Below are 26,484 nucleotides of genomic sequence, written 5' to 3'. Positions count from 1 at the left end.
ACAAGAGCAGACAAATGTAATTGCTAGTACCAATATCGTAAAAAGTAGGTACATTTCTACCATAGTGCTAATAAGATAAATAAACACATATTATATAATATAATAGCATTGACGTACTCCTACGGTGAGTAGCCTACCTAAATCAACCTAGCCTAGGTATGTGGATTAAGCCTGTGTATGTAAATGTCAGTATAGATCCTAATGGAGTCAAGAATCCCCTGGGGAAGTACTAATCCCTCACCTGATGGTTCTGAATGAAGGACCCGTCTCTGCGTCGAGGATGGCACCCCGCAAGGGATGTCAGGTCTCTGCCTGCCTGTCGAAGGAACAGCCTGCAGATTCTCAGTCCAACCTGAAAGGAATTCTCCTCTGTTTTTAAAACCATCACTAATCTTTTTCTAAACAAAAACACTCATGCACAGCTGGCTGTTGGCCATGGATGAAAAAAGTGGTGACCCTTATGCAGAATAAATCTACTGTGCCCGAGGACATGTTTATGTACGTCCGGTACAGGGATTCAGATAGGATACTGAGAGCCTGGTTGTCAAAGAGACAGAAGTAAGCTACTAGGTAAAAGGTCACCTGTGTTTAGGACTGTTATGTCGTGTGGATGGGACACAATGTATGTAATCGGTATGTACATGATGGGACTATCCTAAAGAACATGACAATTCAAGTTTTTACATTTTTGTATCTCATGCTTCTTCTGAGAGTTTGTTGGTGAAGCCTTTCCAACAAAATAGATCACCACCGTACAGTGAATCCAAATGCCTTGACTCCATGGGGCACAAAAACGTACATTGGGCAGCATGATACTGTGCACCGCCAGTGGTATATGCATTGGATGTTGTGTACATGCCATTTGGGAAACTGCAGTCTTGGCTGTAATATGCCTCTTATATTAAATTAGTTGTCTTTTTTTAAAGTGGGAGTAAGACTGCCTAAATGCAAGTTCTGAAATGTGACATAGGCTTACCCGACACAGGCTGTTCTGTAGTTGCACCCTTTTTCCTGTGGTTTCATGCCTGGATGTGCCACACTGAATTTTCTGTGGATGTGCAAGCAGTACAAAGGGTATGTCACTTGCCCCAGGGGGACAACTCTGGGGACATGAGTTGCCAGAGCATGGCGCAAATGTAAGTTCTTTGAATTCCCAAGTGTCTGCTTGGTCAAACTCCCTTAGAAGGTCCTCCCACCTCTCTGCCCCCAAATAGCTTACTAATGGCAATCATATTCCTTACTCCCACATTTGTACAGTGGGGTCTGATAACATCCCGAGCCTGGCGCTTGTCTGTCTATCCTATTGAGGGTTCCTGTGGCTTTATTGAGCTCGTCACCCCACCTTTCTTAAAATACCATGAGCCTGCTAGATGCTGCTGTCATCCACAACAAGGAGCAGATTCAAATGTGTATATTATCTTTGAGCTATGTGTTTATGGCAGGATTACAGGAACTTGATCAGGGTAAGAACTCGCAGGATCTGTAATGAGTGGTCCTTTATCTGTTACTCTTTAGTCGACAGCCCACAGACTTGAGGTTCAAAGCCAACCTAAATATATCAATTTTCAGGTGTTTCTTCAATCAGAATTGTTTGCCCCCTGCCCTCAGATGTGTGTCACTGAATACAGGAACCTGCCTGTTTGACACATTGGTCCTTGTATATGAGGTGGCTGATAAAGGAACCTTGCCGGGGTGTAGTAGGGTACCAGTGTCTGTAAGAGGCACAGACCTTTTAGCAGGGGTGTGTAATCTAATAAAATATCTACTTGTCATGGGGCAGGTTGCTTCATAAATCTACTTGTCCTGTAACAAAATCCACTTGTCCCTTTAGTCTCATGTAGTGCGGCGACAAATTTTGCCAGCAATCTCATTATATAACAGCTCTGATATAGCCTCGCTGATTATGCCAGGGCTCATACCATAGTCGTTTTTGAATACTTGCAATCCCCTTATATTGCCAGGGTTCCCCAGATCGACATACTGGGGCTGAAGGTAGTGGTAAGCAATAGTTCCAGGGTTGGAATGTCCTTTTTTAGTCTGTTCTCGGAAAGGAATGGAGTGATCCAGACCTACATAATGCACAGCTGAACCAACTCAAAGAGTTTGCAAATAACAGTTTTAGTTTAATCAATATTCAAAAAACAATAAGTTCCAGGTTCTCTTTCCTGTAATATAAGACAGTGTCTATCTAACACTCATATCTGTCACGATAGATCACAAAGCGTTCATGCATAAAGTAATTTCACGTTGTTCACAATAGTATGCACAATTGATGAGAAATCAAAATGAAAACAATTAGAGTTCATTTAGGAAACACAATCCCAATGCATTTCGGGTTTTCATAACCCTTCTTCAGGGGAGCTGAATTCAAGATATTTTCAAACAGTCCAGCATTCTAGTCACTACAAAAAAGCAAGAAAACATACACTATATGTTAACATTTGTTTTATCTAGGATTTGCACTCTAAGAAAAGTTAGTATCGTAAGTGCTGTGTGTAGACATCAAAAGATGCTCTTTTCCATATTGGATGAGCGTAATACCTGTTATCCCTTATGAAGCTCTTACAAAAGATGTCAACCGTGAACGTGTGTGAAAAACAAAACAAGAAAGGAAAATTATTCCAATCATGGACACCCGTGCGGGGCACTGTGAGTGAGAATCGATTAAATCGTGTAAGAGTGAGAGGGGCTAAAAAAAGGTCTGTGAACGTGCCAGTAAAAACACTTTACCGGCACGTGAAGAAGGGTTATGAAAACCCGAAATGCATTGGGATTGTGTTTCCTAAATGAACTCTAAATGTTTTCATTTTGATTTCTCATCAATTGTGCATACTATTGTGAACAACATGAAATTACTTTATGCATGAACGCTTTGTGATCTATCGTGACAGATGAGTGTTAGATAGACACTGTCTTATATTACAGGAAAGAGAACATGGAACTTATTGTTTTTTGAATATTGATTAAACTAAAACTGTTATTTGCAAACTCTTTGAGTTGGTTCAGCTGTGCATTATGTAGGTCTGGATCACTCCATTCCTTTCCGAGAGCTTCAATAGAGATAGGGTTTTGGGCTCAAACCCTAACACATAATAGCACGCTATAAAAAGATTAACATCACTTTATCTTTTTACACAAGTTTTTCTCGATTTTAAACACAGGTGTGCAGGTCCACTCCTCTTTTTTAGTCTGTGCCAGCCTACTAACTTGCATGTTTTAAGGGTTTTCAACAACTCTTCTCTAATTTTTTCCCAATACTGTGAAATGTTGGAAATATACTCCTGGCAATGGTAGACATAAACCTCCTTCCAGAGTTGGGAAAAATGTGGTTGGAGGGAAAGTGAACATGCAAACACTCAGATTTTCGTATGAGCAAATCTACACATGCATATTTGCTAATGCTAAAATGCAGTTCACACATTTTTCTAGGAGTACTATTTCTTTCCTACTTCTGTAAATTCTTGGGAATTCATGAAAGCCGTATAGCTGCACTTAATGCATTGGCATATACAATGGGTGCACTTTTGAGACTTTCTTTAATAATTGGGCCCCTAATTTGGTCTGGTGTTGACCATAAGCTTTTGCGTTTATTTAAATTATGTCTCTCTCTCTGTATCGGCTCGCTTCACTGTGAGTGACAACATTCTGCTCTTTCCCAAGGAGCGTATCGGCACACTAAGTAGTTTTGTTCAGTGCCAGTAACTACTGTGGCAGTGTGTGCTTTTTGAGACCAAACACAATTTTTGCTTTTGTCAATGTTTGGTATAATGGTGAGGGCCCGGCAGCTTCCACACCAATAAGGTTTTACAAAATCCATGCCAAAGCAAGTCACACATAGACAAAACTAAAAAGCTGACCACCAATTTCAGACCTACTCGCTTTGCCAATGCTTGTTTATTTTTGTTTCCCATAATCTTATTGAAACAGGTGACACTGATTTTCCATTATGAATATTTTTGGGGAAATACTAGCATGCACCAACACATGTTACAAAATGATGCTGCAAAGAAATGGTACCTGACATTTTACAGTAGTTTAGCAAAATGTGTTTTTCCTGCTTTCATTTTTTTAATGAAGATTTTATTTTGAAAACAAAGAATCATCAATCTTGCTTTCAAGTTTCTGCAAATATTTGCATCAAATCAGAGAGCATTCTGGGAGCATTATACATAGCCTCATATTGCTAAACTTTGAAAACGTGTGTATACATTTTTATCCTGGAACTACTGTCAGCAGTGCAGTCAGAGCTTACAGCATTTACTTAGAGTGCTCACCCTAATAATGAAGGCTTTCAATTAATGAACCATAAATACAAGTTTGAACAGCATTAACATATGGACAAAAATATTACCTTAACTGCAGATAGTGCCCTCCCTGATCCATAATGTGGTACTTCAAACTGTCAGCCCAAGAGTTTGTGCTGCAGGGGGTTGGGCCTACTTGACCCAAGGACACAATACACATGAAAACTTGTTGCCCTTGACCCCAAACAATATGTCCTGGGCGTCGGGCTATAGGAATTCCACATCCCTGTTTTCGGTCAATAAATGCCTTGTGTAAGGTAGCCAATTAAATTATTTCAGTACCGTTTTCACCGCTTTTTAGTCATTTTGGTATAATCTGTCTGCCTGATTTTGCTTAGTCTGTCAAATAGGTTCTTTGATGTTCTATGATTGTTTCTCTATTTTGTGCACTTGCTTTCATTTCGCTCGTATGTCCAATCGAGATATGACCTGATGGACAATGAGCATGCTAAGAGCTGAGCTGATAAGCCTGCAACAGAGTGAAATCTGCAGTGAGACAGAGAAATTGGCTTAACAAAAAAGCATTCTAGAATAAATTACCTAGACATTCATGAAAGAGCATTCAGATTAAATAGTGAAACTGTTTGTTTAAAAAAAAAAAAAATCATTTAATTTGGCCTTTTTATTTTCTCTTCCTGCCTTTTGCCTCCATTTCAAATTACTACATTTCTAATTTATTTTCATAGTCGTATTGCATGGAATCTAGAACCCTGGCCAAATGTCAATGAATACATTGGAAGGAAATTTGACTTGAAAGACTAGTAACACCAACTTTGCTTCAATTAATGCACCATTTCCTTTGCAGAAAAGCAACTAAGCAAAAATCAAGCGACTGATGGATCAGAGAAAGGAATTTTGGAAATGAATCATCTGACTTTGCCACTCAGTGATGGTAGGGAAAAAACGCCAGCCCTTCAGCCATATCCATCTCAAAATGAGGTTAAACCTCCTTCCTCTGTTTCCAAACGAGAACTCGGAGTCAAATCTGCATCGACTTGCATGGCTGCTGCAAATCCAGAGCAGGATTTATTAATCTCTTCAGTTAAAGCAAAGACAAGGGCGTCCGGGAAACAGAATCGGCATCTTTCAGCAAGTAAGCTATTAATGTATCCTTGTTTTCTGTAAGTGTTGTAAAGTGTCACTTTCTAGAGGAATTCCACAGGCGTTCTCTCCCGCAAGAGTAGCGTCCCCAACAGGCACTCCTTCAAATGAATTTCAATGATAATTTCCGTGTATTGTTCATAAGTTTATATTTTATTTTTGATTCAGTTCAGTACTATTTTATTCATGGTATACCTGACTTGTACAATGATTCATTCATTTCTGTCCAATGCATTTCGGGCTTAACCCTTCATTAGGGGATTTAATATCTGAAAACAAATGATAAAATAGGTAACATTCATAAAGGACTTAATATTATTGATAATATAAGAATTGGCCAAACTTATAGAGGACCTCAACAAAGAAGCAAATCAATTGAAACAGGAATTGAGCACTGCAATGACCAAAGACGAGTGGGACCAAGAATTAGTAGATATTAACAAACAACTTGAGAGCTACACCAAAGAGATTAATGATCAAAAAATAAGAAAATTCAAATGTGATACCACAGATTACAATCTTGGAGAAGTCTTCAACTGGGCTGATATTTATGCCCGCAGACGACAACAGAAACCAAATACAGGTAGATAAACAGACGACTCGTCATCATCTGATGACTCTCAACATAGAAGAAGAGCACCCCAAGATGTGAATTACTTGAGGACAGAAAGATCGGATCCTTCGATATCCGGGAATACAGAAGTACATCCATCAACTAGTGCTCCTTTTTTAGAGAGAGGCACCAGAAAACAAGAAGAACCCGGAGGGGGAAACCAAAGAAGACCACCTACACAGGACACAGTAGTCAAAAACACGAGAAGCCAGAAACCTTAGTGATGAACATTTCTTAACAACGAATAACTGAGTTCCAAATTCAAAAACTACAAAAAGGTACTTCATATGTTCCGACCTACCACTCCAACCTTTTGGAAACACAAATTTGTGTATACAAATTTTTAAGGTCACTACTTTTAAGACACTACTTTACCAACGTAGTGGAGATACCAGAAGAATCAAAACAGGGCACCCTATTAGGGTTACGAAATAAAATCAAATTTCTACCACCAGTGAGTCATAAAGTGTTGGATGCATTTGGAAAAGTTCTTTTGAAGGATGTGTAAAGAATTTTCAAACAACCCAGATCCAAAGTTACCAACAACACCCAAAATGAAAGAAAAGCATTGCAACAACTGGCTACTAAGAAACTTATTACCATTGGACAGGCAGACAAAGGCGGGGCCTTGGTAATTATGGATACTGATTTTTAGCTCAATAATGTCAATGAACACGTCAATGACACTGATACATATATGCGAATCGACACAGACCCTACAAAGGATTTTTTACAGATCTTAACAAGGATCATAGATAGAGCTATAGAGCATGGAACAATTGGAAGAAAAGAAAAAGAATATCTTATTAAAACTAACCCAGCTGTTCCGTATATATATATATATATATATATATATATATATGATCCCCAAGATCCATAAAAATGCAACCGCACCCCCATTTCGACCAATTGTTTCTACTGTAAATTCAATCCACGAACCAGTTGGAAAATATATTGATAAACATCTGCAGCCAATAGTCCAACAAATTTCTACTTACATCAAGGACACTACCAGCTTCTTAAACATTTTGGAAGAATTTAAACCATATTACACAAGAGAAATGATTTTATGTACCATTGACGTAAAGTCACTTTATACTTCTATTCCCCACGAACAGGGTTTATCAGCAGTAGAGTCTTTTTATTGTGCACATGGATAAAGATGAAGATAAAAAAATCTTTTTATGAACAATAGGAATCAACATCACAAGGCAGAACGCAGTACATTCTCATGTCTTGTCATGACAAGGCTCTTACCCAGACAACAGTGCTCAATCTCGTAACAATTGGCAACTCGTATCAAGTCTACAATGAATCATCTTGAGTTGGTGTCAGTGGTGGAGTACAAATGTTCCCTCTATATTCATTCCAGTCGTTCCAAATGCGGGACCATTTTTTGGGGACATTACCTAGCCACATATATTTTTCACGAAACATGCACCAATCCATATCCCTCTTCCATGCGGAGACCGCAGGTGTCTGTGATGCCCCCCATTTCTGAGCGATGTTACGTTTCGCCAACATCAGCCCCAACGTAACCCAGGAAGTGCGTGTGTTGTTTAGATCTGTGGGCTCCCATTCATTCAGGAGACATCTCTTAGCCTCCAGAGGGACTGCATGTGTTAACACTTCACCCATCACCTCATGTATCTTCTTCCAGTACTTCTGCACAAATACGCATTCCCACAGAATATGGAGGAACATGCCTAAACTCCCACATCCCCTTCTACATTTGTCATCCGCTGCTCTTCCCATTTGCACCATACAGGGTCCCGTAATGTAGATCCGGTGCAAGATTTTGAGTTGTACTAACCTCAGCCTTGCTGCAATGGCTACCTCCCGTGGTGAAGCTACCACTATTGCCCAGTCTTCATCGTCAAGTATTATGCCATCCCTTTCCCACTTTTCCCACAGTTTCAACAGGGGATCTCCAGAGTGATTCACTAACTTTTTGTAGGTGAATGAAATGGCCTTCGTTGGTAAGTAGCCTTCAAGGAGTCTGTCCTCAAGAGGTGAGGAGTTGGGGGGGGGGGAGGGGGGAGGGGGGGAGTGGGTCTCTCCCTTCTGGAGACAGGATTGCAAAGCGTGACTGACTTGTTCGCTTCTTGCCAACTTCTTCACTGATAAAGTATTCTGTAGGAGCAAGCTCATATTCCTGTTGTAGGGCTGAAAATGGCATGACCCCACCCTTTTTCCATAGGTCGCCTATTTTTGAAATGCCTATAAGGTCCTACTTGTCGAAGCCTTTGGTTGACCACAGATTCCCAAACAGCTCTGAATCCCATAATGGAGTAGCCAGGGTCACCCTACGATCCCACCCCATACTTCTGTTCGCCGCCTTCCTAACCTGCACCGATTGCTTGGTTGGTCCGGTTAGGCGGTGTTTTCCGGTGCTTGAATAGCGCGCTCGGTTATAGTTCCCTTCAGATAGCACCCAACGATCCATCGTGTAGCCCGGATCACCCACCTGTCTGTAAGTGCCATGATTAATGGCTGCCAGGTGAGCTGCCCATTAAAAGTATTTTTGATGAAATTGCTACATTTCCCGTTATTTCATAGTTATTTCAAATGGCAAGAACAATTCTTTACTCAATGTTCGGGAACGTCCATGGGAAATTGCGCTGCACCAGCTTATGCCAACATTTTCATGCACCGATTCGAACTTGATCATCTGTTAAATCAGTCTGATTGGAACCAGAACCTCATCATGTACAAACGGTACATTGATGATATTTTCATTCTTTGGAGAGGAACAGAAACAGAACTTACAATCGCAATTGATAAGCTCAGCCAAGTAAATAAAAGGATTAGTTTCACATCCACAATTCACAAGCATGAAATATCCTTCTTGGACGTATTAATTATAAACCACAACGGAACAATAACAACCAGAGTACACACAAAATCTACTGACCGGAATAATTTTTTGCACTACACCAGTTTTCATCAGCCGTCATTGAAGAAGCACCTGCCATTCTCTCATTTGTTACTTATCAGAAGAATAACATCCACGGAACAATTTTACTCAGAACATACAACCTCAACAATAGAAAATTTCAAACAAAGAGGATATCCAGATGACATCTTAAATATAGCTAAAGATCGAGTTCAAAACTTGGAACGTAAAAAATTACTAGCACACAAACAAAAAAGTGAAGAACAAAGACAGGTATTTGTTTCCAAATGTTCTACAAGAAGCTATAAAATCAAAAAGGTTATATTGAGACATTGGCCACTACTAACAACTGAAGATGATTTTCAAGGGATCTTTTCCCAGCAACCAAGATTTGCTTACGCACGCACAAGAAATTATAAGGAATTACTGCAAGAGAAACAAGCAAGTACAACAACGAAACATCGAGGAACATTACCATGTCACAATTGTGGTAATTGTAATGCCATAATCAAGGGAAATCAGATACTGCACCCAACAAAGGGAACTTCCATTAAATTGAAGGTCACGGGCACCTGTGATAGCAGCAATCTTATATATTTGTTGAAATGTCCATGTGGACAAGCATATGTAGGAAAAACTCAAAGGAAAATCAAAACACGCATCATAGAACACGAGAGCAATATACGTTTAAACAATAGAAAATCCACAGTGGCAACCCATTTCAACTCCTACATCCATAACCCCAGTAAACTTCGCTTCTGTATATTGGAAAATGTCCCAATTCTTCCAGGCAGGGACAATTCTCAACACTTATTGAGAAGAGAGACATTTTGGATAAACCATCTGAATACACTGCATCCAAAAGGACTGAACAAACGTTTGGAACTCAGTTGTTTCCTATAGGTTTCGTTATGAAAACTGTAAACATGCACGCATATCAGCGTACATGGAAAATCGAATGATTTGAACCTATTACTACACGTTCGACATATATGATTAGTATGGACTTTCTATCTGTTTAAAGTTTACATCCATTGTTTAGATTTTACCTCGATTGTTTTAAAAAAAACTATATAATCGCCTATGACAATAGGGATGTACCAAAGTACCCCAGCTACAAGACATGCAGGCTACTAGATGAATATTGTTCATAAAACACTCTGTGTGACACTGTGTAATACATTATCATATCACCACGTGTTCAGGATATCGTTAAATACGCAAAATCGAGGAGAATCATAACACAATGACACGTCATCTTTATTAGACAGTCACTATATACATCACCGACTTTGATTACCAGTATATAAGTTGAGGTATCTATCTTTAACACATAGGCTACAGCATCTCGCATGATCACACTGAAATATACACCAGGTTTCCATCTTCATTCCAGTTAACCTGTTTATATCAGGTTCTATTTCCATATCATCAGCGTAATTTTCTATTTATTTTCCATTTTTTGTCTATAGAAGCACTGTTTTACACTTGGGTATCCCACATCAGTCTCGTAGTTTCACCGGTTGTTTTCTTTCAATTAACTTTATTCACCACGAGTCACATACTCGCGAGGTATCTTTTTTTTGGATATCTTTTGTGAAGATTATTCTCATGGAATCTTAATACCTTTTGTTAAGAAGAGGATAGTTTTGTTGATCGTATCATTTAAACATCATCAGTTTACTTACATCGTATTATTTTTGACTGTTTCAGTCTTTTCACACTGTCAGTCATGATCACATGACTCGCACTTCCGTTTTTTTAAGCATCACATCGTTTGATCTATTTTGTTCCCGATTAACGGCAAGGACCCCAGCATATGAACAAACACCATGTTATAACGGTGAGCATAAGCACGATGGATGCTTAAATTGTTTCTTTCATTCGGGTCGTCAATATGTTAACAAACTTCAACATTATGTTACCTTTCAGGTTCCAACAATTGGAAAGGTTTAACTGTAAGTTTGTTTTAATTTAACTTAGCGCGTACACCGTCGGTTGTAAGACACATTTGGCCGATCATTACCCCCGTATTTCAATGTAAGTTTTTTTGCTTTTTTTCATCTACAGATATTCGTGTATACGAATGGAATGTAAAACAAATCAGTGAGTTACCTTATTTCCCTGCACAAGTTCGTTTTTCTAAAAGCGCTTCTGTCGAACTAACTCGATTTTATCCACACTCAGTGTGGGAGGGTATGCTCAGACGTGAGTCCCTTGCTCATTGCACCATCAGGATTCAGGCAAGCCGGGCCGACGAAGGCTGTGATGCCAGAAACCGGTCCCCGGAAGCTTGTTTCCTTCCCAGTATAAGAATTGGCTTGGTAGTTTGGTTTGCCCTGTTCCCATCATGCACTGGGACAGGTACAGACTAATTTGCATGTAGCCAGGTTCTGAGCTGGGATGGTGCAGTGAGCTAAAAAACGGTGATGGATTAAAACCATGATCTCTTGACTTGGTAAGAGTATTCTGCATCATTCAGAAACTCTGTCCATCACCACCCCCTTTTTCCCAAATCGATTTTATCCACACTCTGTGTGGGAGGGTATGCTCAGACGTGAGTCCCTTGCTCATTGCACCATCAGGATTCAGGCAAGCCGGGCCGACGAAGGCTGTGATGCCAGAAACCGGTCCCCGGAAGCTTGTTTCCTTCCCAGTATAAGAATTGGCTTGGTAGTTTGGTTTGCCCTGTTCCCATCATGCACTGGGACAGGTACAGACTAATTTGCATGTAGCCAGGTTCTGAGCTGGGATGGTGCAGTGAGCTAAAAAACGGTGATGGATTAAAACCATGATCTCTTGACTTGGTAAGAGTATTCTGCATCATTCAGAAACTCTGTCCATCACCACCCCCTTTTTCCCAAATCGATTTTATCCACACTCAGTGTGGGAGGGTATGCTCAGACGTGAGTCCCTTGCTCATTGCACCATCAGGATTCAGGCAAGCCGGGCCGACGAAGGCTGTGATGCCAGAAACCGGTCCCCGGAAGCTTGTTTCCTTCCCAGTATAAGAATTGGCTTGGTAGTTTGGTTTGCCCTGTTCCCATCATGCACTGGGACAGGTACAGACTAATTTGCATGTAGCCAGGTTCTGAGCTGGGATGGTGCAGTGAGCTAAAAAACGGTGATGGATTAAAACCATGATCTCTTGACTTGGTAAGAGTATTCTGCATCATTCAGAAACTCTGTCCATCACCACCCCCTTTTTCCCAAATCGATTTTATCCACACTCAGTGTGGGAGGGTATGCTCAGACGTGAGTCCCTTGCTCATTGCACCATCAGGATTCAGGCAAGCCGGGCCGACGAAGGCTGTGATGCCAGAAACCGGTCCCCGGAAGCTTGTTTCCTTCCCAGTATAAGAATTGGCTTGGTAGTTTGGTTTGCCCTGTTCCCATCATGCACTGGGACAGGTACAGACTAATTTGCATGTAGCCAGGTTCTGAGCTGGGATGGTGCAGTGAGCTAAAAAACGGTGATGGATTAAAACCATGATCTCTTGACTTGGTAAGAGTATTCTGCATCATTCAGAAACTCTGTCCATCACCACCCCCTTTTTCCCAAATCGATTTTATCCACACTCAGTGTGGGAGGGTATGCTCAGACGTGAGTCCCTTGCTCATTGCACCATCAGGATTCAGGCAAGCCGGGCCGACGAAGGCTGTGATGCCAGAAACCGGTCCCCGGAAGCTTGTTTCCTTCCCAGTATAAGAATTGGCTTGGTAGTTTGGTTTGCCCTGTTCCCATCATGCACTGGGACAGGTACAGACTAATTTGCATGTAGCCAGGTTCTGAGCTGGGATGGTGCAGTGAGCTAAAAAACGGTGATGGATTAAAACCATGATCTCTTGACTTTGTAAGAGTATTCTGCATCATTCAGAAACTCTGTCCATCACCACCCCCTTTTTCCCAAATCAACTAACTGGGTTATTCACCCTCACCATCGAATCACTTCATTTCCAATTTCACATATTGCGTAATTCGGATCGCTACACAATGTGAACGGAATGACCATTATCACAAGCACCGACTATACGCCCTGTTATACACATATTTTACCACCCCGATTCCCCAACTATATACTCCACTAATTCACTCTGTATTTGCATGCTTTGTTGTGAGCACTAGGAACGGAATCATGATACACAGTAAATCGGTTAACACGAGGTTCCACCTTTACAGATATTTCACCAGAGCTCATAGGAGGTTTAAAGTCTTTCAGCATGTAAAGATGTCACCTAGGTTACCACCTACTTGTAAACAAGAATTACAATTGTTTATCCTGTACCTTTATGAATGTTACCTATTTTATCATTTGTTTTCAGATATTAAGTCTCCTGATGAAGGGTTAAGCCCGAAATGCATTGGGCAGAAATGAATGAATCATTGATTTTATCCACACTCAGTGTGGGAGGGTATGCTCAGACGTGAGTCCCTTGCTCATTGCACCATCAGGATTCAGGCAAGCCGGGCCGACGAAGGCTGTGATGCCAGAAACCGGTCCCCGGATGCTTGTTTCCTTCCCAGTATAAGAATTGGCTTGGTAGTTTGGTTTGCCCTGTTCCCATCATGCACTGGGACAGGTACAGACTAATTTGCATGTAGCCAGGTTCTGAGCTGGGATGGTGCAGTGAGCTAAAAACGGTGATGGATTAAAACCATGATCTCTTGACTTGGTAAGAGTATTCTGCATCATTCAGAAACTCTGTCCATCACCACCCCCTTTTTCCCAAATCGATTTTATCCACACTCAGTGTGGGAGGGTATGCTCAGACGTGAGTCCCTTGCTCATTGCACCATCAGGATTCAGGCAAGCCGGGCCGACGAAGGCTGTGATGCCAGAAACCGGTCCCCGGAAGCTTGTTTCCTTCCCAGTATAAGAATTGGCTTGGTAGTTTGGTTTGCCCTGTTCCCATCATGCACTGGGACAGGTACAGACTAATTTGCATGTAGCCAGGTTCTGAGCTGGGATGGTGCAGTGAGCTAAAAAACGGTGATGGATTAAAACCATGATCTCTTGACTTGGTAAGAGTATTCTGCATCATTCAGAAACTCTGTCCATCACCACCCCCTTTTTCCCAAATCAACTAACTGGGTTATTCACCCTCACCATCGAATCACTTCATTTCCAATTTCACATATTGCGTAATTCGGATCGCTACATAATGTGAACGGAATGACCATTATCACAAGCACCGACTATACGCCCTGTTATACACATATTTTACCACCCCGATTCCCCAACTATATACTCCACTAATTCACTCTGTATTTGCATGCTTTGTTGTGAGCACTAGGAACGGAATCATGATACACAGTAAATCGGTTAACACGAGGTTCCACCTTTACAGATATTTCACCAGAGCTCATAGGAGGTTTAAAGTCTTTCAGCATGTAAAGATGTCACCTAGGTTACCACCTACTTGTAAACAAGAATTACAATTGTTTATCCTGTACCTTTATGAATGTTACCTATTTTATCATTTGTTTTCAGATATTAAGTCTCCTGATGAAGGGTTAAGCCCGAAATGCATTGGGCAGAAATGAATGAATCATTGATTTTATCCACACTCAGTGTGGGAGGGTATGCTCAGACGTGAGTCCCTTGCTCATTGCACCATCAGGATTCAGGCAAGCCGGGCCGACGAAGGCTGTGATGCCAGAAACCGGTCCCCGGAAGCTTGTTTCCTTCCCAGTATAAGAATTGGCTTGGTAGTTTGGTTTGCCCTGTTCCCATCATGCACTGGGACAGGTACAGACTAATTTGCATGTAGCCAGGTTCTGAGCTGGGATGGTGCAGTGAGCTAAAAAACGGTGATGGATTAAAACCATGATCTCTTGACTTGGTAAGAGTATTCTGCATCATTCAGAAACTCTGTCCATCACCACCCCCTTTTTCCCAAATCGATTTTATCCACACTCAGTGTGGGAGGGTATGCTCAGACGTGAGTCCCTTGCTCATTGCACCATCAGGATTCAGGCAAGCCGGGCCGACGAAGGCTGTGATGCCAGAAACCGGTCCCCGGAAGCTTGTTTCCTTCCCAGTATAAGAATTGGCTTGGTAGTTTGGTTTGCCCTGTTCCCATCATGCACTGGGACAGGTACAGACTAATTTGCATGTAGCCAGGTTCTGAGCTGGGATGGTGCAGTGAGCTAAAAAACGGTGATGGATTAAAACCATGATCTCTTGACTTGGTAAGAGTATTCTGCATCATTCAGAAACTCTGTCCATCACCACCCCCTTTTTCCCAAATCGATTTTATCCACACTCAGTGTGGGAGGGTATGCTCAGACGTGAGTCCCTTGCTCATTGCACCATCAGGATTCAGGCAAGCCGGGCCGACGAAGGCTGTGATGCCAGAAACCGGTCCCCGGAAGCTTGTTTCCTTCCCAGTATAAGAATTGGCTTGGTAGTTTGGTTTGCCCTGTTCCCATCATGCACTGGGACAGGTACAGACTAATTTGCATGTAGCCAGGTTCTGAGCTGGGATGGTGCAGTGAGCTAAAAAACGGTGATGGATTAAAACCATGATCTCTTGACTTGGTAAGAGTATTCTGCATCATTCAGAAACTCTGTCCATCACCACCCCCTTTTTCCCAAATCGATTTTATCCACACTCAGTGTGGGAGGGTATGCTCAGACGTGAGTCCCTTGCTCATTGCACCATCAGGATTCAGGCAAGCCGGGCCGACGAAGGCTGTGATGCCAGAAACCGGTCCCCGGAAGCTTGTTTCCTTCCCAGTATAAGAATTGGCTTGGTAGTTTGGTTTGCCCTGTTCCCATCATGCACTGGGACAGGTACAGACTAATTTGCATGTAGCCAGGTTCTGAGCTGGGATGGTGCAGTGAGCTAAAAAACGGTGATGGATTAAAACCATGATCTCTTGACTTTGTAAGAGTATTCTGCATCATTCAGAAACTCTGTCCATCACCACCCCCTTTTTCCCAAATCAACTAACTGGGTTATTCACCCTCACCATCGAATCACTTCATTTCCAATTTCACATATTGCGTAATTCGGATCGCTACATAATGTGAACGGAATGACCATTATCACAAGCACCGACTATACGCCCTGTTATACACATATTTTACCACCCCGATTCCCCAACTATATACTCCACTAATTCACTCTGTATTTGCATGCTTTGTTGTGAGCACTAGGAACGGAATCATGATACACAGTAAATCGGTTAACACGAGGTTCCACCTTTACAGATATTTCACCAGAGCTCATAGGAGGTTTAAAGTCTTTCAGCATGTAAAGATGTCACCTAGGTTACCACCTACTTGTAAACAAGAATTACAATTGTTTATCCTGTACCTTTATGAATGTTACCTATTTTATCATTTGTTTTCAGATATTAAGTCTCCTGATGAAGGGTTAAGCCCGAAATGCATTGGGCAGAAATGAATGAATCATTGATTTTATCCACACTCAGTGTGGGAGGGTATGCTCAGACGTGAGTCCCTTGCTCATTGCACCATCAGGATTCAGGCAAGCCGGGCCGACGAAGGCTGTGATGCCAGAAACCGGTCCCCGGAAGCTTGTTTCCTTCCCAGTATAAGAATTGGCTTGGTAGTTTGGTTTGCCCTGTTCCCATCATGCACTGGGACAGGTACAGACTAATTTGCATGTAGCCAGGTTCTGAGCTGGGATGGTGCAGTGAGCTAAAAAACGGTGATGGATTAAAACCATGATCTCTTGACTTGGTAAGAGTATTCTGCATCATTCAGAAACTCTGTCCATCACCACCCCCTTTTTCCCAAATCGATTTTATCCACACTCAGTGTGGGAGGGTATGCTCAGACGTGAGTCCCTTGCTCATTGCACCATCAGGATTCAGGCAAGCCGGGCCGACGAAGGCTGTGATGCCAGAAACCGGTCCCCGGAAGCTTGTTTCCTTCCCAGTATAAGAATTGGCTTGGTAGTTTGGTTTGCCCTGTTCCCATCATGCACTGGGACAGGTACAGACTAATTTGCATGTAGCCAGGTTCTGAGCTGGGATGGTGCAGTGAGCTAAAAACGGTGATGGATTAAAACCATGATCTCTTGACTTGGTAAGAGTATTCTGCATCATTCAGAAACTCTGTCCATCACCACCCCCTTTTTCCCAAATCGATTTTATCCACACTCAGTGTGGGAGGGTATGCTCAGACGTGAGTCCCTTGCTCATTGCACCATCAGGATTCAGGCAAGCCGGGCCGACGAAGGCTGTGATGCCAGAAACCGGTCCCCGGAAGCTTGTTTCCTTCCCAGTATAAGAATTGGCTTGGTAGTTTGGTTTGCCCTGTTCCCATCATGCACTGGGACAGGTACAGACTAATTTGCATGTAGCCAGGTTCTGAGCTGGGATGGTGCAGTGAGCTAAAAAACGGTGATGGATTAAAACCATGATCTCTTGACTTGGTAAGAGTATTCTGCATCATTCAGAAACTCTGTCCATCACCACCCCCTTTTTCCCAAATCAACTAACTGGGTTATTCACCCTCACCATCGAATCACTTCATTTCCAATTTCACATATTGCGTAATTCGGATCGCTACATAATGTGAACGGAATGACCATTATCACAAGCACCGACTATACGCCCTGTTATACACATATTTTACCACCCCGATTCCCCAACTATATACTCCACTAATTCACTCTGTATTTGCATGCTTTGTTGTGAGCACTAGGAACGGAATCATGATACACAGTAAATCGGTTAACACGAGGTTCCACCTTTACAGATATTTCACCAGAGCTCATAGGAGGTTTAAAGTCTTTCAGCATGTAAAGATGTCACCTAGGTTACCACCTACTTGTAAACAAGAATTACAATTGTTTATCCTGTACCTTTATGAATGTTACCTATTTTATCATTTGTTTTCAGATATTAAGTCTCCTGATGAAGGGTTAAGCCCGAAATGCATTGGGCAGAAATGAATGAATCATTGATTTTATCCACACTCAGTGTGGGAGGGTATGCTCAGACGTGAGTCCCTTGCTCATTGCACCATCAGGATTCAGGCAAGCCGGGCCGACGAAGGCTGTGATGCCAGAAACCGGTCCCCGGAAGCTTGTTTCCTTCCCAGTATAAGAATTGGCTTGGTAGTTTGGTTTGCCCTGTTCCCATCATGCACTGGGACAGGTACAGACTAATTTGCATGTAGCCAGGTTCTGAGCTGGGATGGTGCAGTGAGCTAAAAAACGGTGATGGATTAAAACCATGATCTCTTGACTTGGTAAGAGTATTCTGCATCATTCAGAAACTCTGTCCATCACCACCCCCTTTTTCCCAAATCGATTTTATCCACACTCAGTGTGGGAGGGTATGCTCAGACGTGAGTCCCTTGCTCATTGCACCATCAGGATTCAGGCAAGCCGGGCCGACGAAGGCTGTGATGCCAGAAACCGGTCCCCGGAAGCTTGTTTCCTTCCCAGTATAAGAATTGGCTTGGTAGTTTGGTTTGCCCTGTTCCCATCATGCACTGGGACAGGTACAGACTAATTTGCATGTAGCCAGGTTCTGAGCTGGGATGGTGCAGTGAGCTAAAAAACGGTGATGGATTAAAACCATGATCTCTTGACTTGGTAAGAGTATTCTGCATCATTCAGAAACTCTGTCCATCACCACCCCCTTTTTCCCAAATCGATTTTATCCACACTCAGTGTGGGAGGGTATGCTCAGACGTGAGTCCCTTGCTCATTGCACCATCAGGATTCAGGCAAGCCGGGCCGACGAAGGCTGTGATGCCAGAAACCGGTCCCCGGAAGCTTGTTTCCTTCCCAGTATAAGAATTGGCTTGGTAGTTTGGTTTGCCCTGTTCCCATCATGCACTGGGACAGGTACAGACTAATTTGCATGTAGCCAGGTTCTGAGCTGGGATGGTGCAGTGAGCTAAAAAACGGTGATGGATTAAAACCATGATCTCTTGACTTGGTAAGAGTATTCTGCATCATTCAGAAACTCTGTCCATCACCACCCCCTTTTTCCCAAATCGATTTTATCCACACTCAGTGTGGGAGGGTATGCTCAGACGTGAGTCCCTTGCTCATTGCACCATCAGGATTCAGGCAAGCCGGGCCGACGAAGGCTGTGATGCCAGAAACCGGTCCCCGGAAGCTTGTTTCCTTCCCAGTATAAGAATTGGCTTGGTAGTTTGGTTTGCCCTGTTCCCATCATGCACTGGGACAGGTACAGACTAATTTGCATGTAGCCAGGTTCTGAGCTGGGATGGTGCAGTGAGCTAAAAAACGGTGATGGATTAAAACCATGATCTCTTGACTTTGTAAGAGTATTCTGCATCATTCAGAAACTCTGTCCATCACCACCCCCTTTTTCCCAAATCAACTAACTGGGTTATTCACCCTCACCATCGAATCACTTCATTTCCAATTTCACATATTGCGTAATTCGGATCGCTACATAATGTGAACGGAATGACCATTATCACAAGCACCGACTATACGCCCTGTTATACACATATTTTACCACCCCGATTCCCCAACTATATACTCCACTAATTCACTCTGTATTTGCATGCTTTGTTGTGAGCACTAGGAACGGAATCATGATACACAGTAAATCGGTTAACACGAGGTTCCACCTTTACAGATATTTCACCAGAGCTCATAGGAGGTTTAAAGTCTTTCAGCATGTAAAGATGTCACCTAGGTTACCACCTACTTGTAAACAAGAATTACAATTGTTTATCCTGTACCTTTATGAATGTTACCTATTTTATCATTTGTTTTCAGATATTAAGTCTCCTGATGAAGGGTTAAGCCCGAAATGCATTGGGCAGAAATGAATGAATCATTGATTTTATCCACACTCAGTGTGGGAGGGTATGCTCAGACGTGAGTCCCTTGCTCATTGCACCATCAGGATTCAGGCAAGCCGGGCCGACGAAGGCTGTGATGCCAGAAACCGGTCCCCGGAAGCTTGTTTCCTTCCCAGTATAAGAATTGGCTTGGTAGTTTGGTTTGCCCTGTTCCCATCATGCACTGGGACAGGTACAGACTAATTTGCATGTAGCCAGGTTCTGAGCTGGGATGGTGCAGTGAGCTAAAAAACGGTGATGGATTAAAACCATGATCTCTTGACTTGGTAAGAGTATTCTGCCTCATTCAGAAACTCTGTCCATCACCACCCCCTTTTTCCCAAATCGATTTTATCCACACTCAGTGTGGGAGGGTATGCTCAGACGTGAGTCCCTTGCTCATTGCACCATCAGGATTCAGGCAAGCCGGGCCGACGAAGGCTGTGATGCCAGAAACCGGTCCCCGGAAGCTTGTTTCCTTCCCAGTATAAGAATTGGCTTGGTAGTTTGGTTTGCCCTGTTCCCATCATGCACTGGGACAGGTACAGACTAATTTGCATGTAGCCAGGTTCTGAGCTGGGATGGTGCAGTGAGCTAAAAAACGGTGATGGATTAAAACCATGATCTCTTGACTTGGTAAGAGTATTCTGCATCATTCAGAAACTCTGTCCATCACCACCCCCTTTTTCCCAAATCAACTAACTGGGTTATTCACCCTCACCATCGAATCACTTCATTTCCAATTTCACATATTGCGTAATTCGGATCGCTACATAATGTGAACGGAATGACCATTATCACAAGCACCGACTATACGCCCTGTTATACACATATTTTACCACCCCGATTCCCCAACTATATACTCCACTAATTCACTCTGTATTTGCATGCTTTGTTGTGAGCACTAGGAACGGAATCATGATACACAGTAAATCGGTTAACACGAGGTTCCACCTTTACAGATATTTCACCAGAGCTCATAGGAGGTTTAAAGTCTTTCAGCATGTAAAGATGTCACCTAGGTTACCACCTACTTGTAAACAAGAATTACAATTGTTTATCCTGTACCTTTATGAATGTTACCTATTTTATCATTTGTTTTCAGATATTAAGTCTCCTGATGAAGGGTTAAGCCCGAAATGCATTGGGCAGAAATGAATGAATCATTGATTTTATCCACACTCAGTGTGGGAGGGTATGCTCAGACGTGAGTCCCTTGCTCATTGCACCATCAGGATTCAGGCAAGCCGGGCCGACGAAGGCTGTGATGCCAGAAACCGGTCCCCGGAAGCTTGTTTCCTTCCCAGTATAAGAATTGGCTTGGTAGTTTGGTTTGCCCTGTTCCCATCATGCACTGGGACAGGTACAGACTAATTTGCATGTAGCCAGGTTCTGAGCTGGGATGGTGCAGTGAGCTAAAAAACGGTGATGGATTAAAACCATGATCTCTTGACTTGGTAAGAGTATTCTGCATCATTCAGAAACTCTGTCCATCACCACCCCCTTTTTCCCAAATCGATTTTATCCACACTCAGTGTGGGAGGGTATGCTCAGACGTGAGTCCCTTGCTCATTGCACCATCAGGATTCAGGCAAGCCGGGCCGACGAAGGCTGTGATGCCAGAAACCGGTCCCCGGAAGCTTGTTTCCTTCCCAGTATAAGAATTGGCTTGGTAGTTTGGTTTGCCCTGTTCCCATCATGCACTGGGACAGGTACAGACTAATTTGCATGTAGCCAGGTTCTGAGCTGGAATGGTGCAGTGAGCTAAAAAACGGTGATGGATTAAAACCATGATCTCTTGACTTGGTAAGAGTATTCTGCATCATTCAGAAACTCTGTCCATCACCACCCCCTTTTTCCCAAATCGATTTTATCCACACTCAGTGTGGGAGGGTATGCTCAGACGTGAGTCCCTTGCTCATTGCACCATCAGGATTCAGGCAAGCCGGGCCGACGAAGGCTGTGATGCCAGAAACCGGTCCCCGGAAGCTTGTTTCCTTCCCAGTATAAGAATTGGCTTGGTAGTTTGGTTTGCCCTGTTCCCATCATGCACTGGGACAGGTACAGACTAATTTGCATGTAGCCAGGTTCTGAGCTGGGATGGTGCAGTGAGCTAAAAAACGGTGATGGATTAAAACCATGATCTCTTGACTTGGTAAGAGTATTCTGCATCATTCAGAAACTCTGTCCATCACCACCCCCTTTTTCCCAAATCGATTTTATCCACACTCAGTGTGGGAGGGTATGCTCAGACGTGAGTCCCTTGCTCATTGCACCATCAGGATTCAGGCAAGCCGGGCCGACGAAGGCTGTGATGCCAGAAACCGGTCCCCGGAAGCTTGTTTCCTTCCCAGTATAAGAATTGGCTTGGTAGTTTGGTTTGCCCTGTTCCCATCATGCACTGGGACAGGTACAGACTAATTTGCATGTAGCCAGGTTCTGAGCTGGAATGGTGCAGTGAGCTAAAAAACGGTGATGGATTAAAACCATGATCTCTTGACTTGGTAAGAGTATTCTGCATCATTCAGAAACTCTGTCCATCACCACCCCCTTTTTCCCAAATCGATTTTATCCACAGTCAGTGTGGGAGGGTATGCTCAGACGTGAGTCCCTTGCTCATTGCACCATCAGGATTCAGGCAAGCCGGGCCGACGAAGGCTGTGATGCCAGAAACCGGTCCCCGGAAGCTTGTTTCCTTCCCAGTATAAGAATTGGCTTGGTAGTTTGGTTTGCCCTGTTCCCATCATGCACTGGGACAGGTACAGACTAATTTGCATGTAGCCAGGTTCTGAGCTGGGATGGTGCAGTGAGCTAAAAAACGGTGATGGATTAAAACCATGATCTCTTGACTTGGTAAGAGTATTCTGCATCATTCAGAAACTCTGTCCATCACCACCCCCTTTTTCCCAAATCAACTAACTGGGTTATTCACCCTCACCATCGAATCACTTCATTTCCAATTTCACATATTGCGTAATTCGGATCGCTACATAATGTGAACGGAATGACCATTATCACAAGCACCGACTATACGCCCTGTTATACACATATTTTACCACCCCGATTCCCCAACTATATACTCCACTAATTCACTCTGTATTTGCATGCTTTGTTGTGAGCACTAGGAACGGAATCATGATACACAGTAAATCGGTTAACACGAGGTTCCACCTTTACAGATATTTCACCAGAGCTCATAGGAGGTTTAAAGTCTTTCAGCATGTAAAGATGTCACCTAGGTTACCACCTACTTGTAAACAAGAATTACAATTGTTTATCCTGTACCTTTATGAATGTTACCTATTTTATCATTTGTTTTCAGATATTAAGTCTCCTGATGAAGGGTTAAGCCCGAAATGCATTGGGCAGAAATGAATGAATCATTGTACAAGTCAAGTATACCATGAAAAAATAGTACTGAACTGAATCAAAAATAAAATATAACCTTATGAACAATACACAGAAATTATCATTGAAATTCATTTGAAGGAGTGCCTGTTGGGGACGCTACTCTTGCGAGAGAGAACGCCTGTGGAATATTTCAAATTTTCCCTCATACTCAGGAGGGTTCATCAGTCGGCACCCATAAAATTTGTTCACGACGATTACCAGGTGAAAACAGGAGTGCGTAGGCCCACGCCCCAATTGGATTTCACTTTCTAGAAGGGGACAGCAGGCTAACGACATGGTTAATCTTCAATACCTTAATTTCTTTATCATTTCTTTAGCCCAGACTTCCCCATTCTCCTGAAACAAAGTGAGCGAAGGAAAAGATAAAGCAAAGTCTTTGGAGCATTCATCCTCCATTTTAGCGGTAGTGAGTTTGTCTTTGCCTTCTACTGCATGTTCTCTGCACTCCAATTGATACATTTCTCACCAGTGGCTTTGCTGTTAGTCCCTTTTATTCCTTGTTTCAAGTGGAAGAACATCCTACAGGAAGCTCCTATTTTACTCGCCTCAGTGTATGCAAATCATTATAATAGAAGCTTATGAAGAAGAAGTGGTCCCCATCAGAAGTGGAAAATCACATTGTCAGACACCAATTAGACCAGGCAAGCAGGGCTTATGTGTTATAGTTGTGTGAGCTGGGGTCATTAGCATCTGATGTTCCAGGGATGGTCCTACTATGCCTATTACGGCCATAGGCTTCTTAGGGAAGTAGATTTGGGGTGTGTACGAGCTCAGAACTTCACAGAACAGTAACTGATTGTCTAATCCATTGCTTTACTTTGGTAAAGAAAAGTGCTTTAATACACTTGCAAAACGTAATCATTGTCACAGAACAGACCACAGGTCTAATTACTTTTTCTGGTGCTCGGGCTGCTGTACCTTGGGTCCTGTCTAGTAAAAAACCCTATTCTCACCCAACCCCCCCTCCCCCGGGACCACTTGTTCCCGAAGTGAACCTCCTTTTTAGGTCTCGCCTGACCCAGCGCATGCGCTGGTCTGGCGAGACTTATTAAGAGGGCTCCAAAAAGTGCTACCAGGCCAACCTAGAGCTACAGGGCATGTGCTCGGGCGCGCGCGCCGCACTTTACCGCGATTACTTTCGATTTCGCAGCCGCTTTGATGTTTGATCGTGATCGCGATCACTTTCGCGGCCACACGTCTGCTTTGCATAGCCAATAGGTCTCGCTTTTGGGACCTTATAAGTATTTAATTATGCAACTGTTGCATGGCTAAACACTTATAAGGTCCCAAAGGCGAGACCTATTGGCTATGCCAATGCTTGTTTTTGTTGCAATTTCCCTTTGTGACTCAGGCCTGGAGTTCCTGGATTCTTTGATTGAGGATAGGATAACAGTGTATGTTTGCAAATTATAACCCCCCCCCCCCCAAACCCTCTGGCTCACCATTTTTATCAACCATTGTTATCGAACTCCATCTGCCGATCCGACTGAAGTTAAGACTATTCAGCTGTCCCTATTGGTCAATTTCTCTTTCTGCTGTTTTTGACCTCAGTGGGACAAGCCTGCCTTGGCACTGCTTCCTCAGAAGCCACTCCTGACCAAAATGTTCCTGTAATGGATTCTACGCCAACTAAGACATCTGCAACTTGTTTCATAGCTGCCTTTGGAGAGGTCACACCCTTCAAAATCACAGGAAATTCTTTGTGTGACTAGTGAAAAGGTTAAACCTTTCTCCAGCCTCTTTCCCTAGAGCTTAGAGGGTTGTTTGCTTATTAGAAATGTTTGATTTTGCTTTACATGTTTATGGCATGCTCAGCTGAATTATAGGTGCGTTGAGGAAGATTAAATCTTGAGGGTACACTCCTCCCCTCCATATCACACAGGTACCAGGATTTATTTAAACCTTCAGAATGCCAGAGACCTTCATTCTTCCTCCGAAGTTGATTTCCTCTGTCCTTCTGACTCTTCTTAGGCAATTTGTTTTTCATGGCTATTGTGTATGAAGCCAGGGAGGTGCTTGATTTTCCTTTTCCTTCCGTGTAACTCTTTTGGACCTGGTAATAAAAAAAAACAAAAAACTTTCTATGCCATTTGGCTTGTGTCAACTTATCTAATTTTTTTGTCATCTCATTCCTGGAGATGTGGATCTAAACGATGATTGCACCAGCTCCAGGCTCCCTCCCCCATTTTTTCTGGTTTCCTCTCCTCAACTCCACTTCTGTTTTTCTGTTTGCCCTCTGGTCAGCTTCTGGTCAGGGGAAGAGGCTCACATTTTTTTGATTTCTGTGAAATCTATTATAACGGGTTGCTGGTTGAAATACAGTGTCTGCAAGGGTTCCACCCTCCCCTTTCTGTCCACTCCTCCAGGTTCTCTGCCATTAACCAGGAAGTGCATCTCAGTCGAGGCCGCTTACTCTTAGAAGCTCTTTCCTTGCTATGCGATTGTCATTTGCAGTGGTTTAACTTGTAGAAGGGGGGATTTGGGGGAAGCACAGTATAACTGTTCCATAAACGTCCTTGCCCCAAAGTAGGATAGAAGCCACAGGCCCATTTTAGAGTTGAGGCTTTTGAACATCTTTGTTTGTCATGACAAATACAGACTCCTGTCCTTGAGTCAGGTTCTCTTGGTCCTGAACACACATGATTGGATTGTTTTCCTGGAGTTTTAGTATCCCTTTATCCATCTCCTTATGTTTCAGTCTTACAGGTTTTAGCTCTGCTTCACATGGGTTCTCAGCACTACTAGTTCACTGTACTGCCTTTCTGTCTCATGACTGCTCCGAGTGTCTTCACTAGAGTTCTGGCTTTTGTGGCAGCTTCTCTCACAAGGTCAGGAGTACAGGTAATGCCACACATAGATAATTGGGTGGTGAATACTATTGCCTCCACTTTTTCAGACCCTACTTCTTTAGCTGGGCTTCTCAATTAGCGTATAGAAGCCCCACCCAGTCCTAATTCAGGGATTGACTTTCGGTGAAGTGACAGTGGAACCAACATGCACACTGGCTTTTTCTCCACCTTGGACAATTCAAATATGAAGCTGCTATTTCGGACGCCAACTCTTACTCAAGTTCTGTAAGGTAAGTAAGTACATCTTTATTGTCCAATTAATAAAAATCATTACAATCAAGAAATATATTAAATGCATTGGATTTCTTAAATGAATAGGTTTAAAAAGTAATTAGAGTAGTAGTGTAGAACAAATATATTACTAGTATTGAGGTAATTTAGGGCTAACGTGCTGTACTGGATCATTGATCTCACATAAACACATCAATAAAATAAAAAAAATGTGTAAAAAAAAATTCAATTGAATTTTATGCAGGTTACAAAGTCAGTAGCAAAAATC

At 42.7% G+C, this 26,484-nt stretch overlaps 1 protein-coding gene across 5 annotated transcripts in view; it reads left to right on the top strand.

The window, feature by feature from the left end:
• The window catches only part of CENPC (centromere protein C), a 1,046,742-nt gene that overhangs the window by 455,176 nt on the left and 565,082 nt on the right, over positions 1-26,484 (top strand). For 4 of the 5 annotated variants that reach the window (XM_085636507.1, XM_085636508.1, XM_085636511.1 and 1 more), the window contains one exon: positions 5,110-5,397. The exons of the other annotated variant lie outside the window; for it this stretch is intronic. In XM_085636507.1, coding sequence (XP_085492633.1) covers positions 5,110-5,397 — 288 coding nt within the window. The remainder of the gene's footprint in view (positions 1-5,109; positions 5,398-26,484) is intronic. 5 annotated transcript variants of the gene reach the window in all.

This window comes from Triturus cristatus, chromosome 2_1 (genome assembly GCF_964204655.1).
Source record: "Triturus cristatus chromosome 2_1, aTriCri1.1, whole genome shotgun sequence".
Classification (NCBI taxonomy): domain Eukaryota; kingdom Metazoa; phylum Chordata; class Amphibia; order Caudata; family Salamandridae; genus Triturus; species Triturus cristatus.
Note: the sequence above shows the minus strand (reverse complement) of the source record. Positions and strands in the feature narration are given on the sequence as shown.